Source organism: Mesoplodon densirostris, chromosome 15 (genome assembly GCF_025265405.1).
Source record: "Mesoplodon densirostris isolate mMesDen1 chromosome 15, mMesDen1 primary haplotype, whole genome shotgun sequence".
NCBI classification, from domain to species: domain Eukaryota; kingdom Metazoa; phylum Chordata; class Mammalia; order Artiodactyla; family Ziphiidae; genus Mesoplodon; species Mesoplodon densirostris.
The window spans coordinates 30101877-30122165 of NC_082675.1; the positions used below are offsets into that span (position 1 = coordinate 30101877).

Consider the following 20289-nt stretch of genomic DNA (forward strand, 5'->3'; position numbering starts at 1 on the left):
CTGATTTGGAAACGTCCGTCCTGGTTTGATTCTTGCCCAAAGTCGCCCCCCACCCCGCTCCAACTCACTGACACAGGCCAGGAACCCAGAGCAGTGCTGTCCGAGGGGCCTTCTGTGGCGACTGTGTGCCCGACCACGGGAGCCAGGGACACGCGGGGCCATCCAGCATCTGAGACATGGCAGTGTGGCCAAAAAAATGAATTTGATTTCCTTTCATTTCCATTTTAATAGTTCCAGGTGGCTACGGGGGACAGCAGGGTGGGGACCAGGCTGCTGCTGCTCTGACGTCACATGGTGCTCGGAGGGAGGGGCAGGGGGCGCTGTCTTGGCTTGTGACAAGGGACAGCACCCCACCCCAGTGCGTGTGAGAACATGGCTGATTTGTCCCAATGCTGGGGGCACTATCAGCATCTACGGGGCAAGGACTAGGCAGCTAGCTTACCTGCAATGTGCAATGCCATTAACACCCCCCGCCAAAAGCACGGCAAGTGGCCCAGGTCAGAGCTGAGCAGAGGTCCAGCTGGTCCTCTTCCACCACAGTGTTGGGTATGGCTTGGGGCTGGAAGAGTAACAGCAGGCAAACACAACCCACTGTTGATAAAGCGTGTGTCTGTGCGTGTGCACACGTGTGTTCATCCAATCGCCTGTTTAGACCCTGGTCACCCATCCTGCAGTCTGTTCACAGTGTCCAGCAGAAGTGACCCTGGAGCTGGTCCAGGTGAGGCGATCCCGGGGCCGCTCTGCAGCGCCACCTGGTGGCCGAGAAACTCGGATGCTGAGCTCTTGAGACCCTGAGCTGAGACCCTCCTTAACAAATCAACAGATTTTTTAAATCAAAAATACAGTATACAGGGGCTTCCCTGGTGGCGCAGTGGTTGAGAGTCCGCCTGCCGATGCAGGGGACACGGGTTCGTGCCCCGGTCCGGTAAGATCCTACATGCCGCAGAGCGGCTGGGCCCGTGAGCCATGGCCGCTGAGCCTGCGCGCCTGGAGCCTGTGCTCCGCAACAGGAGAGGCCACAACAGTGAGAGGCCCGCGTACGGCAAAAAAAAAAAAAAAATACAGTATACAGTATCTTTATTTTGCCTCTCCCGAAGCCTATTCACGTTCTCATTTTAGAGTACAAATAAGAATAGGTAGAACATATTCGAAAAGTAGTCATTATTGTAATGTCCAATATGTGAAATATAGTAAATGAGATAAAGAATTAGATACACTTGTATTTTGGAGTACCCAAAAATTCAAGTAATGAAAAGTTTAGGAGCTGTAGAAATAAAGTGATGGTTTGCTAGACTTTTAATTATGCACGACCTGTGTAGTTCTATCACTGATAAAAAATGTGGATAAAACACTGACAAAAAATGTTAAAGGTCCTCCTAAGAAACTGGGCATTTCAGGCAGAGTCACAAACCTGCTTGTTATTAAACAAGCCAAAAAGGGGGGGGGAGGGGGACAGCCCACAGATAAAGGTCATCAATTGGGGCAAAAAAAGCACAACCTAAAAGTTGAGAACTATGTTTTACTCAGCAGACCTCCTAAGAACTTCAAGCCGGGAGGCAGCCTCTCAGATACCTGTGAGGGACTGCTCTGAAGAGGTAAGGGAGAAGCCAGGATACAGAGGGGGGTTTGCAACAAACCCCAGGTAGATGGGACATCAAAGATCACTGTTAATTAAAGAAAACCAGACATCCGCTTTCCTGTGTATGGGAAGATGCAAGAGTCCGGGCTCACTGAGATCACTCCTCTGATGTGCACCTCAGCTCTCTGGCACAGCATCCTGTGCTTCCCCATCCTGAGGCCCCTCAGGGCTCACGTCCTGGGGGGCGGGGCAGCTGCAGTGGCTGAGGGCCGCTGGTTTACCCCCCACCCTCAGCAGCCTTCCCACTGGTTCTGGGGCGTCCCCACTGCAGACTGAAGAGTCTGGGTTTCTTTAAACCTCCGATCTCCTCCCCCCACCCCAGGGGGGCCTCCCAGCTTAGTAATTCAAGGAGGCTGGCTTAGTACCAGCAGGAGAAACACCATTTGTTCCCTGGGCAGTAAAGGGCCTGAGAGGCCAGAGGGCGTCTGGGCTGAAGGATCAAATCCATCCACCCTCCTGCAATGGAGCCCGGAACTAGACCCCCAGGGCCTGGGGGAGCTGCCCCAGGCTGGAGTCACATCCAGGGTAGGGTGCACATCCAAACAGGAAACTGCTGCTGCGGAAGGAGCACGTTTACACCTGCACCCAGGCCGTCCGCCGGCTGCCCTGCAGTGGGGCCCGGCCCAGACAACCCTGCTTCCGGCGACCTCTGCAGTGGCACAGGGCCCGCAGAACCCAGAGGGGCCACCCCTGGGGTCACCTGGAGTTTAAGAATTTTGTCTTTGGGTTTGTGTTTTGTAAGGGAAATGCTATGAGGCGGTGGGGGATGTGCTGGGGCTTAGAGCCTTGGATGTTGGGGGGCCCCCCACCATGCCGCCGCCCCCCGCCCCTGTGGCGACCTCTGGGCCCAGTTGCAGGCAGGGCCGAAGCCCCCATGAGGCTCTCTCCCCAAGGACCGGCCCTGAAGACAAAGACGGGGCAGGGCGGGGCAGGCAGACGGACGCACAGGAGGGGAAGAAGGCTTTCTTTCTGCCTGAGTTTGGAACAAAGGGCCCTGCATTTTCATTTTGCCCTGGGCCCCGAAAATCATGAAGCTGGCCCGGGCTGAAGCGCACCTCCAAGCCCATCACTGCTGCTGGAGTTGGGCGTGGGTCGCGCATGGAGACCCTCGGGGAACGGGGTCTGTGCACCTCCTGGACCACGATGCCTGCAGCTCAGAGACGACACACTTCCTCGGGGTGCCCAGGGTCAGTCTGACCCCCATGAGATGCAGTGACTTCTGTCACCCGGTCCCCATCCTGACTTGAATTTGCGGTGAGCAATATGTGCCCATGACCGACTCCTGCACTGTCCATGGGCCCAGCGGGATGAGGGGCAGGGGCAGGGCCACAGCCACCACTCTCTGGGGCCACATGGCTCTGACTCACCCCACGTTCATCGGGTGAATAGGGCCTGATGGTGTATGGATCCTCCACCGGCCATGCAGGCGACAGTGCTCACTGCCGAGGTCTTCAGGGCAGACAGCTGCCCTGCTCCATGCGGGAAGCCCACCCAGGAGGGGCTGGCAACAGGCTCTCGGGAGGAGCAAAGCCAGCTCGTCATGGACAAGCTCCAAGTGCCAACAGGGCGGGTCTAACCAACTGTTTCTGATTTCTCCTTCTCTCCTGACCACCACGCTGCCCGTGTATCGCCTCTGGGAAATCACAGCCCAAGCCCAGCTTAGCTTCAAGCAACTTTATGGTTTGGCTCCGACATTCCAACATTTGGAAACCTGGAGGCCAGGAATCACCCGAGACAGCGTGGCTGGATCCTGGGGGGAAGGGCCTCACGTGCTTCTTGAAACCTGAGGTGTGGGGTGCACTCAGCCCCTCTAAGTGAGGCGTGGAGGGGGGGCGAAACCACTCCGTAAGGTACAGTACGTTTCTGTGGACTTAGCAATGTTACATCCATTTGGTTTGAAAGGTGCTGGATAAACAGTGGTAACACAGAGTGATAGAGCCTGACGAGGGGCCGGCCAACTTCAATGAACAGAGCCACCTCCACTGAGCGCTTCTGTATTTGTTAATACTGACTCAACGTCCGGAGACTTGCTGCCCGGGAGAGAATCAAGGCGCCCCCTGGCGGAGGTCACATTCAGTCACATTTACAAACAATACACACAAGATTTACTGTACGTATACAAGTTAGCTAAGTGCTTACTGAGATTTTGAAAGTTAAGTTTTAACACTGCCCTATTTAGGCCTCTTGAAAGCTTTGGGAGAATCAGAAATAAAAAATTTATAAATATAATTTAAAATGTTCCACCTTAAATTCAAAGGGGATTTAGTTCACCTAGTTTGTAAGTGGGGCTAATTATTTAGGGGAATTTTAATCAGTACCACTGACTGTTATTAAAAGCCATGTAAGTTCTTTCCATGGGCAAAGGCCCCTTGACCATTTAAAAAAACACTCAAATGGAGAAAAGGTTTGCTCTCCTTTTTCGAAAGGGATGTTTGTCTCAGTCTCCTTTTTTCCTTCAAGACATTTTTTAAGTCCTTAAATTTAGTATCAAATTAAAGTCGGTGCTGAGCCTTTTCTTGATACCAACCTAATGAAAACATGGGCGGGGGACAGAAGGAGACACAGGGAGACGGCTTCTGTTGCCTTTCCCAGCTGACCCGTCTTCACAAACGCCAGGGGGACCACAAGGCCACTGAGAACATGCCAAGGTGTCCTGAGGGAAACCAAAATCGCGCTGCACCCAAGCCCCTCCGTCCCCTGCATTCTCTCCACCTCCTACCTCCAACTTCCACCAAATCCTGGTGTCAAATCCTACTACCGATCCCCATTCCGCAGAGGACAGGCCAGCATTACACAGCACTCACTCAATAAACGTGTGATTAATTTTAGTAAATCCGCTGGTAACTAAGGTGCCAGCTATGTATAAATGCAAACAATGCCGTTTCAGTTTTCTTACCTCCTGGGTGTTTTTATCTCACTTAACTCGATGAAAGAATTATTCTCTTGGAAGGTGTACTGAAGTCTCCCACCTCACCAAGGCCAGAGAGCACAGCGTGACAGTAGCTGGATGACTGGCACCTTAAAAAGCTCCAAGCGTTTGAAGTAACCCCCAGAGGGACTTAACCGACTCCCAGCATAAGGCACAACTTACAAGAACAGACGAAATATTGTTCTTGTCCAGCACAGCTGGGATCATGTAAATAGCTGAGGATGTGTCTTTGGAAAAAAAGGGAAATAAGCCAAGCAAAATGAATAATAATAAAAAGAATGATTATACTTACAGAGTTTCAGATTTTATTTTCATAATTATATTCCTATAGAAGCAATAATCTGCATTTCCATATCACATTTAATATTATTCATTAGAGCTGGAAAAAAGAGGAATAAAGCACAGTTTCCATACACAAATACCACACTCTGCATATGTACAAATAAATTCGATATATTAACTAGACTTTGTAGACTGATTCACTTACAACACAACAGAACACTGACGGTTGGATCCTGAGCACGCTCATGCAGACAGACACCCACTTTGGTAAAGAGATGACACGAGCTCTGGAGACACCTCTTCCTGCTGTGAACACCAGTTCCCCACTTCTGAGTGTCCCCTCAGGATAAAGGCTTCTGAGGGGAAAATGAGATGCTCCTCACTAGACATCACGCAGAACAGCCGTGATGTCAGAGAACAGCCACATGCCCTGCACACGAGTTCTGACGTGAAGGCCGGGAAGGGGCTGGTGTGGAGGACGCCCCAGCTCAAGCCTCCTGTGCTGTGAGGCCCAGTCCCACGGCTGCTACAGAACCCTTCGACTCGTCCTCGTTTTTGTTTAATATGTAAGAAAAGAGAAATAAAAGCTTTTTTCCAAAGCTGTAATGGATAATATGGTCTACAGGAAATGGTCTAAAATACCTTTTAAGTGTTGCCAAATCTGTTGATAGGGACTGTTAAGCAGCTCAAATGCACATCAGCGTAAGACTCCTGAAGTGTGACTGGATCTGGAGGGCACAGCAGGAGGACGGGGCCTCAGAACTATCAACATGTCATTAACCACAAGCGCCTAAACATGGCTTTACTGAGACCACCACTCAGTGTCTCCAAACAGTGACTGGAAGTGCGCTGCAGCCCGCAGAGCCACGCAGGCAACAGGGGGACTGGAGAGATTGAGTGGATTAGTGTTCTGCACCAGACCTCCGACAGAGTCCATCCCACTGCCCAATCACCCCGGCACACGGGCCCCGCAAGGACGTTCCCCAAACCCGCCACAGAGCCCAGCGTGGCTGCGACCACTCATGACGACCCGCCTCAGGGTCCCAGGGAGGCCAGCAGATCCGAGCCCGGGAAGCCAGGCTGGCAGTGTCTCCTGCAGAGCGCACTGCGATATCTGGGCCTCTTTCCAATCAGGGGACAGGGAGACGGCTCCGAGCACAGGCAGAGGAACACCTCGAAAATGACCCGTCAGGAAAGACCCAGGAAGCACTAGACAGCAGCAGCCCAGCCCTTGAAACTCAGCTCCCCCGTTTCAGCTACATGCAGGAGGTTTACAGACAGCACCTCCCGAGTCAAGCTGCTGTCCTGTCACAGCCCTGGACAACGCAGAGGGAAGCCACGTATGCACCCCAGCCTGATGGAAACCACCACACTGTGCGACCTCAGGACAAAGGTCCTCATTAGTCCCAGTTGGTCAACAACCTGGTGGGTTCAGAGACTGTCACTATGTGTTTCAGGTGGAAAAATACCCATATTCCAGAGACAACTGAGGACATTTACAGAATCACTGTAATACGCCACCCTTCAAAATGTTCAAACTTACACATGAGACTTTAGATGCATCTTGTATTGAGATAAGTAACATCATAAGGCTCAAAACAGCTTCCTGTCCCAATCTCACCTCTGAAGATTGAACAATTTAAATGTCTCTGATTATCATGGGAGATAAATTTCCTTCTGAAGGCAGAACAAATGTTTAAAATACTATTTTGTTTAACCAGTAAACATCACTTTTAACAGCAACTATTAAATAAAATGCAAAAAACCCTTCTCTAACAATAAATTACAAGAGCCCAAGAGAAAAGGCTATCTAAGACTATCTATGCCTATTATCTTTGTTTAGAACAGATCTGTCTAGAATTTGGTTTGCCTATTTTAAAGTCAACTGTCCTAAAATGTGACAGTACATTTCTCTGTTAATGCCTGCTGGTGTCTGAGAAGAGCTCTTATCATGGAAAGAAAAAAATGCTTCACAGGCAGTGGGCAGGACAGGTGGTCCAGGAAACGGGAGCTAAGACTTTGTCTTTACCAGCATCAGAGCCAGGATGGCGTGAGGTCTGGCCGCCCCCCGGGCCGTGAGGCGACGTCCAGGCCGTGCGGGGTCTGTGAGGGGACGAGCGCCTAGCAGAGCCCCCCTGCATACTCGTCCTCCTCGTCCTCAGCAGCGGGGGCGGCGTGGCCTTCGGGCGTGGCCTGCGGGGGGGCCGCCACCTTCTTCTTGACTCCCCCTCCTGGGACAAGCAGGCTCAGGCCCAGCTTCGCGTACTGTCAATGACAAAGCACTGCTCAGACTGGACACTCAGGCCTGACCCGCGACGCCTCCCCGGAGTCACCTGTGAGATGAGCCTGCTCTCCGCCCCCTAAAACCCCGGATACCACTCAGACGGAAAGACCACCACAAAACCCAGCGCTGCTCAACCATCAGGGCTTGTGACCAGGGCGGGGCAGGGGCACGACGAGGAAAACCTCAATTCTACGGCACACTTAGGAATCAGATAACCGGACACACGAGCTGAGGGACACTTCTGGTCCTTACCAAATAACCATCTGCTGAGTCAGTGTTGAAAACACAAACTTACAAAAGCTGATGCCAGAATTTACCTAGAAAAACACTGGTTCCTCTAAGTACATCATTTTATTAAAAAAAAAAAAAACTACCAAGGTCTTACACTGATCTGATACCATCACAAGACTAAACCCGCCAGACCAAATCCAATGAGCAGGCGCTCATGAATCTACTGAACAGGGAAACTGGGAAGAAAAGAAGCCTGGGTCACAGCTGGCATCCCACCGTGGGGGGATGGGCCCCTCACCCGATTCATCCACTTCTCACCATAGGCACCAAGACGGGGACCAGCTGCCCCACGTTTACAGAGGAGTTAACTGAGCTTCAGACCGTCAGCCACCATCCGGCACCACACAGCGGGTGCTCTCAGAAGTGGGATTCCAACAGGCCTGCTGACCCACAAAGGCCACGCACCATGGGCCCTGAGACCGTGAGCCTGAGAGAAACTCACTCAACCCAGCACCCTGGCGGGAGGCCAGCAGACAGAGGAGCGGGCGTCGCCCACGGCAAACCCCCGGGCAGCCGGCCAGCCAGGCAACGCACACCCGTCGTGAGCCTCCTCTCTGAGCAGCAGCTCCAGGCAAACAGCAGAGGGAGAAATCTTACGAGCCCACGCGAGAGGGAAGGAGGGCCGAGAGGAGGCACTCACGTCGTTGTCCATGTACTTGAAAAGGGGCGAGTTGCAGACCTCGGCCACCTGGTCCTGGTCCTGCTGGTCGTAGCCCTCGAGCAGCTGCTCCAGGGCGGTGCAGTCCTCACTGCCATTGAAGCCAGGGATGCTGCGGGGAGCACACGGCATGTCTGCACCCGGCCCCCGGCGCACCCACCCGCACCGGACGGCCAACAGCGGAGAACCCCGGGCCCCGGAGCCAGGGTGCCCAGCCTCAGGCTGCTCGGTTTAAACGTCGCCAAGTAGAAAACTCCTTATAGCCTGACCTTCCTGTAACATACAACCTGAAGACTTTTCTTTCTCTTGTTATTTTTTTCTTAGACGGCAAATATCACAAAATCACTCAAGTCACTCACTTCCACGGAAGCCCCCAGGAGAAAAACACAGGAAAGAATACAACTCATAAAAATCCTGCTGCAGGGCTTCCCTGGTGGCGCAGTGGTTGAGAGTCCGCCTGCCGATGCAGGGGACACGGGTTCGTGCCCCGGTCTGGAAGGATCCCACATGCCGCGGAGCGGCTGGGCCCGTGGGCCATGGCTGCTGGGCCTGCGCGTCCGGAGCCTGTGCTTCGCAACGGGAGAGGCCACAACAGTGAGAGGCCCGCGTACAGCACAAAAAAAAAAAAAAAAAAAAAAATCCTGCTGCAGAAGCTGAAATGCTAGCCATGCACTCATATTGCTCTGAACTTTATTAAAAACAAAAAAACAGAAAACAACCCCGTTCCACAGCCAGGACTGCCTATCTAGGCAGTAAGCTGGGGCGGAGAAGCAGCCGTGCACTGGCGGGTCTTACCTGTAGCTCTCCCGGACGCAGCGCTCCGCGGCCACATAGTCGTTTCTGTGCAGATGCACTAAGACTTGGGCAATTGTTTTCTGAAACAAAAGAGGTGATTAGGCCAAGATCATATCCCTGCAGAAGTCAATTTCCTGACACCTGGAATTTGACTCGGTTTGCACCTGGAGAGACTCGTGAATTCTGCAGCCACCTCCACAGGACACTGCGGGGAGAACACCCCAGAACAGCACACCTCAAACTCCAATGCGCACACCCCACCCGGGGGCCTTGCTGGAGACGGTGGAGCTGGTGGCGGGGAAGCCTGAGAGTCCACTGCTCCTCACTGGCTCCCAGGTGGTCGTGGTCCCGCCAGTCTGACGGCCACACTTGGAGAAACAAAGCCCCAGAACACAGCCACTCCACAATTTACAGAAAATTTCTTCTAAATGCCTACAGAGGTTTCATCTTGAAAAGGGAACAAGAAGCAGGGGGCATAACTCTGCAATTCTACTTTGGAATTCTTCAAGAGACAGGAAGAAAAGATAAATGAATGGAAACTTCATGTAACAGAAATAGACACTATTTATAAGCCAACAAAAGGACTGAGACCACAGACACAGCTGATAAGATCTTATCAGCAAAACAGCTCTTCACAAAGTATTTTTCAATCTTTTTTTTTTTTTTGCGTTACGCGGGCCTCTCACTGTTGTGGCCTCTCCCATTGCGGAGCACAGGCTCCGGACGCACAGGCTCAGCGGCCATGGCTCACGGGCCCAGCCACTCCGCGGCACATGGGATCCTCCCGAACCGGGGCACGAACCCGTGTCCCCTGCATCGGCAGGCGGACTCTCAACCACTACGCCACCAGGGAAGCCCCTTCAATCTTTTTTATATCTATTTTTTCAGATTACTTTTATTGATCTTTTGTCATCTCCGTTTTCAGATTAAGCCCATCCGGTATTTTATTTCAGACACTGCTTTTTCAGTTCCAAAATTCTCATTTAGTTCATTTATAGTTTCTATTAAAAAAATAAAAATCAGTCCTTTTGTCCATTATTTCACCCATGTTCACCTCTGCCACACGGAGCAGCTGTCACAGCTGCTTCCTGGTCCTGACCTGGTGACTCCAACATCCGGGTCACCTCTGTGGTCCTTCCTCCTGACAACGGTCACACTTTACTGACTCGTTCTATGTTGAGCCACTTGGGACTGTCCCCCGGACGACACTGCAGGACCCTCCCACGATCTCGGGCTCAGGCTGCATGTTCTGTCTACATTCTGGGCAATGGCTCTAGTCTTAGTTCAGCCACCTGCTCCGCTGCTCTGGGTGTGCCCTGCACACGCAGCTGGAGTGCCCCCCACACACTCACAGCCACACACACACGTGCACACATGCGTACTGGGTTGGGGCGGGGAGGGCCCACTTCCAGCCCTCCTCTCTGGGCTCTTCTCCTGGCTCTCTGAGCCCATCTTCCCAGCTCCTCCGGCTGGGCAGACGGTGTTTCATCCGCCTGCACCACCGTCCCACCTCCAACTCCACGACTAGGGCTCAGCTGCAGAGGAGCCGAGGGAGAAGGAGCAGGAGACGTGGGCCTCTCCTCTCAGCCCCTCTGGTTGGAAAGATGGGGTGGGGGGCCCTTGGGGAGGAAAGCCGCCCTGTGCTCCCTGCCCTCCAGCCCTCTTGGCTGCTCACTTTTCAGGGCCTGAGGGGCACAGCCTTCTGTTTTGCCCAGCAGTGTTAGCTGGGATCAGGAGAGAGGTGATAGTGGGCTTACTCCATCTTGGCCAAAAATAGAGACCCATAAGGTATTATTTTAAAAATAAACAAACATTCAGGGAACCCGGTCTTAGGTACACAGTTACAGCAATATGAAAAATGATCTAAGGAAAAGCCAAATATAAGCACTTTCAAAGCATACCTTATAACAAGTTGGATAATTCTCAATTTCCTTATAAATATTTTTTTCTTTCTGAATAGAGAGTGCCGCCTCATCAAACCTAAAGACAAAACAAGAAATGCAGAACAAGGCAGGTCTAAGTGATCCACAGCAGAGGTCCTATAATGTACTTGACGTTACAGGTTTTACAGAAATAAAGATCACATCACGCACTGTAACAACTGCTCCATAACCCGTGTTTCCGTAAGCTCTGCTCACCCGGCTTGCCTTCTAAATGTCAGACTCGCCCTTCTAGACACCAGGCAGACAGAGCCAAAGAACTCAAGGACAGGCCGCTTCATATGCGGAGTTTTAGGTCTGGTAAGGACCATCCATTAATGAGCACCCATCAAGTCCAACAAACAGCTTTGTGAGCGTCTGTGAGAAGTGCCGGAGCCCAGCCCTGACTGAATCACCATGGATCCCTTTCCCTCACTGAAAGGCCGTGCAGATGCCCCAAGAGCACTGGCTCCCCGGAACCAGGACCCCCACCGGGCCCTCACACGCCCACCGCGGCCTTCACGAGCCCCACCGCGGCCTTCACGAGCCCCGACAGCTCCTGGGGCCAGAACGCACAGCAGGGGAGAGCAGACAGGGAGAGGCGGGAAAAAGTCCTTCTCGCCACTTTGACCCGCAACAGTCTTCTTCCATCTACTCTCACATATTTTCCTTTGCAGAATTTTATTAATAAGGGAGATTGTTTACTAAGCTTAAATTGAAGTAAAACACAAAAGGAAAATCCATAGGATTCTAGGTTTCTGGGGTCCGGCTATTTGTGCCATAGGTTCTAAGTGTGAAGGAGAAAAAATTAGTACCCTGTCTAATGACGCTATTTGGCTGTCAAGAACCTGTCAACTTTCCTGGGTGAGCACCTAGGGCATCTTGTCACTTAGCTCATACAGATACTTGTCCTTGAGAGGCATCACCACCCATCCAGACAACAGAACAAGACAACTGCTCCCTCCTAAGTTGCCGAGTCAGGTCTTAGCCAACAAGACCACAACGCACGATACATTTTGGGATGACACTTTAGAGAAGTGGCAGATCTTTCAATATTTAATCCAACGTGCTGCTGTCTTGTAGCCTGATGTGCCCATGGTTACACCAAAAAGATTAACAAGCCTGTCCCTGTGGCCAGAAGGGCACAGGGACACAGGAGCACAGCTCTATGACACGTACCTGCGCCCTCGCACCAGCAGCCTGGAGGCCTTTCCTAGCAATTCAACTGCCTGTCGTAAGCGTTCTTCATTCTGCAGGAATCCAAGAGAAGAGAGTGTTGGCTGCTTTAATGTAGGAATCTTTTTCTTCTCCTAACAATTTCTGATAAAAAAGTAATGGCACTGGGGACTTCCCTGGTGGTCCAGTGGTAAAGAATCCGCCTTACAATGCAGGGGACGTGGGTTCGAACCCTGGTCAGGGAACTAAGATCCCACAAGCTGTGGAGCATCTAAGCCCACAGGCCACAACTACAGAGCCCACGCGCCCTGGAGACTGCATGCCACAATGAGAGAGAGAAAGCCCACATGCCACAACGAAGAGCCCGTGTTGCCACGAAAGACCCCGCACACCGCAACTAAGACCCGATGCAGTCAAAAATAAATAATAAATAAATCTTAAAAAAAAAAAAAAAAAAGGTAATAGCACTGGATCGGGGGGTGGGGTGGGGGTGGGAATTCCTCCAAAGCTGCTAAGCCATCTCACTACTAACAGAAGAAAACAAGAGTTCAGCTGTGAGCACAGAAAAGTTTTCAAAGTAGCCACTGCATTTCTCTGTTTTCCTATATATCATGAACGTAAAATTCTATATACTCAAAGGAAAAAAAAATTCAAACTTACTTCAAACACATTAGCTGTCTGCTGATATAACTGCACAGCCTTTTCTGGATCCACGTTTTCTATAAGCCTAAATAAGACAAGAAAATCTGACTTACATGAGAAACACAAAACTTGTTTTTTGAAGGACTTTATTAAAACAAAGACTTCCACTCAGAGACCTGTGTCCACACACTCACTTTCCGGCCCGCTCCAAGGCCATGGCTGCTGTGTCCGGGGTGCCGTTCTCCAGGTACATCATGCTGGCTTTCTCAATCAGCTGAACAGCCTCCGGGAGTTTTTGCATCTCCTTTAGGCAAATGATACAGCATGGACCAGTAAGTGCATCAACTTAAATACAGAGTTAACAATCTGAAATTCAAGAAAGCAAAGGACCCAAAACATAATACAATAATAAACATATTGAAAATGAAATGCGTTCACATGGTCACTCTCTCCATCAAGCTTCAGTTAGCTAAACCAAAAACGCATCAGTTGATTTCTGCAGAGTTCATCCCTTCACAGAGTTTCAGGGAAACTACACACATAGTAGAAACCAAAACACTTGCTCTTCACGGTTTTCTAATCATTTACAATTCCTGGAATACTTATGAGCTCCTACTACATACAAGGCCTGTGCCAAAGGCTGCAAACTGGCAGCCCAAGGGCTGTGTGTCATTTCCGAGGATGGCTTGCTTCAACCCTCCATATCTTCAAATCAGATACTTTCACAGGAGGTCTGTTCTGTGGCTTTGTATTTTAAACATGTCATAGGCTACGGCATCCACAGGCTTGCGCCCCACACGGCCCCGGCGAGCGGGGCTGTGCAGCAGCCAGCCTCCTCCTGGGGCGTGTTTCTCCCCACTCCCTGCACGCCCAGGCCGGCCTCCTCCATCTCAGCAAGCCCTGCGTTCACCTGCGCTTGCAGCCCTCTTACTCTGAGCGCCATCAACAGAGTGACCCCACGTATCTCATTAGTAAACTCCAAATCTCAGCATCACGTGCTCCTATGTCTAATATCTCCCATTCAAAACTTTCTTTAAAAACTGAAGAAAAATCATGTAAAAGCTAGATGTAAAGATTACAGGTATTATCTATTTAGGGCTGGTATACTGTATCTCCTTGCTGACCTCACACAGGTTGTTTTCAAATCTGTCCTTCACTAAGTTGACAAATTCTTTAGGATACAAAACTTGCTGGTCTTGTTCTTATGGGGACTTCAAACTATAACTCATTTACGGAGCAGCTGTGACAGAACGGTACTGACCTTCAGCATCATGCCGGCTTGTTCATAAGCTCTGCAGAGAGAATATAAGTTCTCAGATGAGATCTTGATGAGATGCGGGAAGAGAAACTTTCTACCACAGACATGAGAAGCTCCATCAATTAAAACTGGCTCAGACAACACACACTTACTTTAGGCTCTCATTACAACACAACATAATTTTTCTTCCTTTTATTTACGTGGGCAATAATGCCTTGGAAACAACAGACATCTGAGGTAAAGGGATTTCACTTTGCAGATGCAAAGTTAAGTAAAGGTTAAATGACTTTCTATTGTACTTAACAAACCTAAATCCAAGTTTTGAAACAAGTAAGTGTTTTTCTCCACAAAAGCAAAAGAAAACTTCCTGCTTCTCTCCACAGGCACCATTAACTATTAAGAAAGAGAGAAAAAAAGAGATTCTAACTTGTTTTTTCATAGGTTATTGAACAAAATGGTCCTAAAAATATGACGGTGATTTAACTTAAACACTGAATTATCTTAGGAGTGACTTCATTTTTAAGTTTCAGGTGAAGACTGAAACAAATGGAAATGACTATTTTATTTAAATCAATACAAATTAATTCACTATTTCTGAATTTATAACTTAGGAAAAATTTACTGACCTAAGAAAAAGCAACATTTAAAACATAATAATCTACAAATACATGAACACACGGAGAATTTTTACTTACTTGGCAGCATGAAAAAGACTGAATAGATGTAACAAAGTCAAAATTAAGGAAAAAAAAAGTAAATGAATAGCTTCTAAAGATCTACTATTTAAAAAACAAGGTTAACTAAATCACTGCCCCAGTTTGTTCGAAAAGACGAACCCTACAAATCAGGAAAAGAAGAAAAATTTATCGCCTGTAGCTGTCTCCTAAAAACTACATAATCCACAAAAACACTGACAAAACACCACATCGATTTTTAAGCTACTTCCATTATGCATTAACTGGAAGTTTTACTAAAATGCAAGGTTATTATATCCATAATCTGCAAGTGAGGTAAAATAAACATTTTTTATTTGATAAGATTATAAAATACCTCAGGAAAATTTGTTTTAAACTACTTAAAAATTTTATTTCAAATACCGGAGGAAGACTTCATTTTAAAAATATTTATAGAGCAGTTAACATGTCTCTAATACCCGTGCCACTTCTTCATTTATCAGCACCTGTCTCTATATCTCCCTCACTTCATCCCAAGTAAAACCATCATCAAGCAAATCCAGAAACAACAGAAATAAACTCTCAAACGCAGCTCTGCAAAACAGTGTGGACCTTATGATCAAGTCTCTATAAATGCACTTTCAGAGTTTAGACACGCAGTATTTTTCTAAGTGGCTTCTAATTTAATAGCACTGTACTCCACATGCAGCAAATTTATAACAATCTCTAAAGGCTGAAAAGATACGCCCTGTTATTCTCATGGGCGACAGCTTCTCTCAGGCAGGCGTCTTTTGCTTGTTCAAACTGTTTGGCATTTTTAAAAGCAACAGCTGAAAGAGAGAAAAAAAATATAGACTGTCTATTTCCATCATGTAAAGAAACCTCAAATGAATCCTTACCAAAATGTGCATGACATGTGAAGTATCAGAAAATAAACTTAACACTTACTTTAATCAAATACTTAGGAAATTTCATAAAACTATAAATACTATTTTTTTCTAAGCCATTTCCTTACAACTTTTTTGATTATCAATAACTTACAAGTATTTTCAAAAGGTTTTTTTTCTTAATTGTACACTATTGGTAATAAATCAGTGCTCCTTCCACTCAAGCCCAAGTCTTTGTAACACCACCATCTAAGCTTTGGGAAACTAAGACGGCATCAGTCAAACCAACACACCCAAACTACAGGCACTGTCACTAAAACAGCACCTTACCTCACCAGTTTCACATTTAATAACAGAAACAGTGCTTTAGTTATGGCTTACCCTATCTTTTAAATTATTCTGAAACTTAAGTCCAATAAACGCACTCAATATTTTTATAATAAATATTCCTTTTTGGCACAATCTTTAAATATGATCTTACAGACTTTGGAAAACTTACAAAGTGTTGCTCACAAATAAATGAAAAGGATACTGCTTTAAGAAAACACTGTTAAAAACACACTCTTAAAATTAATTTAACAAAATGTAGAAAATAAACAAATGACAAACTATTTTCATCCCTGCATTTCTACATTTTGCTCTTTGAAAAATTTACTGATGAAATGTATCTTGCCTAACCCCTTAAAGAAAATAAACAAAAGATGTTTTAATGGGAAAATCTGACTTGAAATATTCATTTCTGAAAGCAGCTCATGGTCACAGATACATACATAACAACTCTGTGTTAAATTTCCCTCATGGAGGATACCTGCAAAATGTTGTGCCCTCCAGTTACAAAAGTGTTCTTGTACAAGGTGTCCATAAAATCCATGTAAAATTTGAACTTTTAATAATTTTCCTTCTAAATATGAGGTATAGTAATTTCCATAATGCAACAGAGAATTTACTCAGGACTTAAATAAAAGCGCTAAAGATTAATTTGTTGTCATTTCTTTTATTATCTAGAAAATACATCCTACATTATGCTGATTAGTTTCAATTTATCTGACTTCTTTCTTCTTGGTGACATACTAAAACTAAAGTTTGCCAAAAGCACATTTCCTAGGTGATTTCTATGCAAGGCTAACAAATGTGATCAGGGCTACTGCTGAAACACACAGTAAAATGTGTCCAGGGTATTTCAAAATCGTATTATGCTTTATATCCAAAATAATCACGGAGATGCTGAAAACTATCATTCCATAACTTAAGATGCTAAATTTTTAATCAATTCCCTTTCTGTTGCAAATTTCAGGTTGTTTTTATCTCATATGCAGATAAAGGCAATAAAAGATGCATATGAGCTTAACTCTTCATGAACACGTATCAGTGCATCTCCACGGGAGGGTCATCAACAGCAAGAGCCAAACGCGCTCGGTGTGCAGAACTGCGCAAGATAAGCCTAAGGTTTTAAAAAGCCAACGAGAAATATCTTTATTCAGTAATAGGTAGTAAAAAATATGACCAAACTCCCAGAAGTAGTATGAACTGAGTGAAGTTCTAGAACATATAAACGATGCTAAAAGCCTGCAGGGGCACCCGCCATGCCACCTGCACTCGTGGGAGTGGGAGAGGCGGCTGGGTCTACAGCTCAGAACTCAAGACATCTGAAAACAGGAAGTGGAAAAGCGCAGGGTTTAACAATGCAAATACTATATAGGAAGCATTAAGAGTGAGAACTATGCCGAGATGAAGTTACCAGCCTGCTTCAAGATTACACACTGCAGGGACAGGGCTACAGTCACACGTACCTGCTTTTCCATACTCAGAAGCGGCACTGTCATAATCTGGCTTCCATTTTAAAAAACCAGTTTTCAGGCTAAAATGAAAGAGAGACACATTTAACAGAAGTTACCAACCACACTCCTAAGTCAGAACCCTGCTTATAAGGATCTTGTAGGTCATTAAAAAGGGAGGGGGGGGGGACCATCAGGTACACAGTCCCCATCTCGCCCACCTCCATCTAAACTTACTGACAATTACAAACAACCTCACCACTTTCCCTCCCACTGTCAGAGACATGGTTTTCCCCTTTTGAAATGTCTGTATAGCATCCAAGGGGAGTGGAGGTTCTCAAGGCCCGATCCCCAGATGAGCAGCATCACCCAGAAGTGCGCTAGCAATGTATGAAGGGCTGAGCCCCAGCCCAGCCCTGCTGAACCAGAACCCCGGGAGTGGCAGCAGCAGCAATCCAGGGTGTAACAAGCCCTGAGACGCACTAAAGCTTGAGGTGGGCTGAAGCACAGCAATAAGCAGGTGGACTCGTGAGACTGCAGCTCAGGAGAGGCCGCAGGTTACCAGAGTCATCAGCACCTGTCACACCCGTGAAGACCCGCAGGGAGACTGGAGAGAGAGGCCAGAAAGACTACAGAGCCAAACACTCAGAGAGACACAGAGAATCAGCCAAAAAAGACTGCAGTTAGCCACCAGTGAACAGGAAGGACAACCAGAGAAGATGACGGGGAAGCACGACAAACTGCTTTCCAGGATCCCAGGATCACACGGCAACTCAGACGCCGCACCAGAGGACAATCAACCGAGTCCTTATCTAATTTGCCCTTTCTGAAACACCTCTTTTTAAAATGTTATGCTAATTTCACATTGTCAAACTTGGGTGTGCATAAGAACCGCTAAATAAACACCATCTTAAATTCTACATTTGAATTCAGTTAGTGAAAGCCTGCTTACATATAACAGTGTTACCTTCCGAAGAATCAGGGGAGCACCTGAACTGAGAGACAGGGAAGCCCCAGAGCCTGCAGAAGTACACCTTTCATTTTGTTCCTTTTAATTTTTTGCCAGTTAAATTTATTTAACATTTGTGTTTGTGTAATACTGTTATAAGATTCAAATTTGTAAATAATTCTCAAGCTTACCAAAAACATTATTGTTCGGAAAAATAAAATCCTTAAATTGCAACCTGTCTACTCTAATCCACCAATTGAGGAAGTACTGTAATAAAGCAAAATTCTAATCCACCACCTCCTACCCCAAAGCCCTCACTATATTCTGTATCTTAACATAATTTTTAAAAATCCCACCAAAAACAAGATACAATCTCTCAATTGTCTTATGTGCTACATACACCTGGGAAAAGCTAAAGATTTTAAAATATAGTTGGGCCTGGAAGCCGCCCAACGCGCTGGGAAGCACCAGCATCCCGACTGCCGACTCTGAGTGCCGTGCCCGCGACAACGGCGGCGCCCCCACGGCCCGAGGCAAGACGACTTCCGACGTCCGACGGCAGCGCTTCCGGGGCGCGGCGGCCCCACCAAGCCCGGCCGGCCCCGCCCCGCCCCAGCACCCCCCACCCGGTGCTGACTCAGACCGGCCTCGGAGGAGCCCGATCCAGGCGCCTACCCAGGGCCGCGCTGGGCCTCTTACTCACTATTTCTCTGCTTTGGCCAGGTGCTCCAGCCCCTCGTTTATCTTCTGAGCCGCCATCTCCGCGGCGCGGCCCTGACGTGGAGGCCGACAGCCCGCCGAATGGGCGTGGGAACGCCGAGGAGGAGGCCGGTACTGCGCCGCAGCCGCGCTACCGGGCCCCGCAGGGCTCAAACCTAGTGCAGCGAAGCGGCCCAGGAGCCGCGCAGGCGCCGCGCAGACAGATGTTGCGCAGGCGCAGAGCGCCCGGGCTGGCCGCACGCGTGGCTCAGTGCGCAGGCGCGGTGGGTAGTGAAGGGGTTTCGCAATTCCATTCGCCAGTGGAACGCAGTTTGTTGAGTATCTGCTATGTGTCAGGCGCTGTTCTAACCACCGGCAGGTCGGCAGGGAGTGCGGCAGACCGAATCCTAGCTCCGATAATTCGATAACTGTTCACCTTCAACAGAACTCCCGCCTTGTCCCGTCCCTCTGCCCCTATTCACCCGTCCCTCTTTACCCAGCGTGGGTTCCGTGCTCCATCACTTTAGCTTCTCACCTGCGTGTCCCCGAAACACCCCGGGTTCTCTGTGCCTCTTTTCTCCTTGTTTGGGGAAACCCCAGCTCTCCACCGACTCCGGAACTGCTCAGAGCAGGTGAAGGGGGCTGGAGGAAAACAAAGCAGCTGCTGACATGACTCGTTACTGGAATTAATGCTCACAAACATCCAGGAGGCCTCTGTGCTGCTGAGCGACTGTACATTTTCCCGGTCAGATAACGCGCCCACTCGCTGGGATGGCTGTCCACACCCATTTCCCTTCAGAACTCCAACACAATCTCCTTGCCTCTCCGCCTGACTGCCAACTCTTCCTGTTTAATAAAAAATAGCAATTAGAAGAGACCTTCCTTTCGGGCCCACCACCCTGTCTCCCAATGTACCTGCATCTTTTGCAGATGTGCTGCGGTTCCTCTGGTGTCTGGGTGAAGTGGCCTCGGCCCTTCCCCGTCCATCCTCACGTCCTTTAGGCTCTTGGGCAGAGTCACACCCCGGCAGGAGGCCTCCCGTCGTCCTGTCCTCTGGCCACAGCAATCCTAGAGGAGCCAGTGGAAGCTGGGCCTCGGCTCCCGGGACCAAGTCCACTCCACTTCTGCCCATCTTATTGGTCAAAGCAAGTCTCAAGGCAAGTCCAGATTCAAGAGGTGGGGACACAGGAGCTGTGAAATGTGGTGGCCGTGACTGCCTGTCCACCGCCGCTCTGGGGTGACTGGGGAAGTACAGGAGGACCGTCGCTGATGTCTTTGTCCAGAAACAGAAAACCTTACATCTTTAAGTGAAATCACACTTAACTAACCACCCGGTGTGGTCAACCTGTAAAACCAGGTGAAAGGGTGCAGAGTTCTTCTAAGGGATTTACACTCAGAGTCTGTAGCCTCCTCCTTGTTGGCCCTTGTTCAC

The 20289-nt window shown here is 48.7% G+C and overlaps 1 protein-coding gene across 1 annotated transcript; it reads right to left on the reverse strand.

Annotated features, from left to right (window-relative positions):
• Positions 1-4874: 4874 nt before the first annotated feature.
• On the reverse strand, positions 4875-19027 carry NAPG (NSF attachment protein gamma). Its single transcript, XM_060119343.1, has 12 exons — positions 18862-19027; positions 17225-17292; positions 15293-15377; positions 14569-14586; positions 13877-13907; positions 12810-12919; positions 12634-12700; positions 11977-12047; positions 10780-10858; positions 8879-8958; positions 8066-8195; positions 4875-7115 (listed from the first exon to the last, which is right to left on the reverse strand). Exons 1-12 carry the CDS (start codon positions 18915-18917, stop codon positions 6972-6974), a joined length of 939 nt encoding a protein of 312 aa, XP_059975326.1. The 5' UTR covers positions 18918-19027; the 3' UTR covers positions 4875-6971.
• Between the last annotated feature and the right edge of the window lie 1262 nt (positions 19028-20289).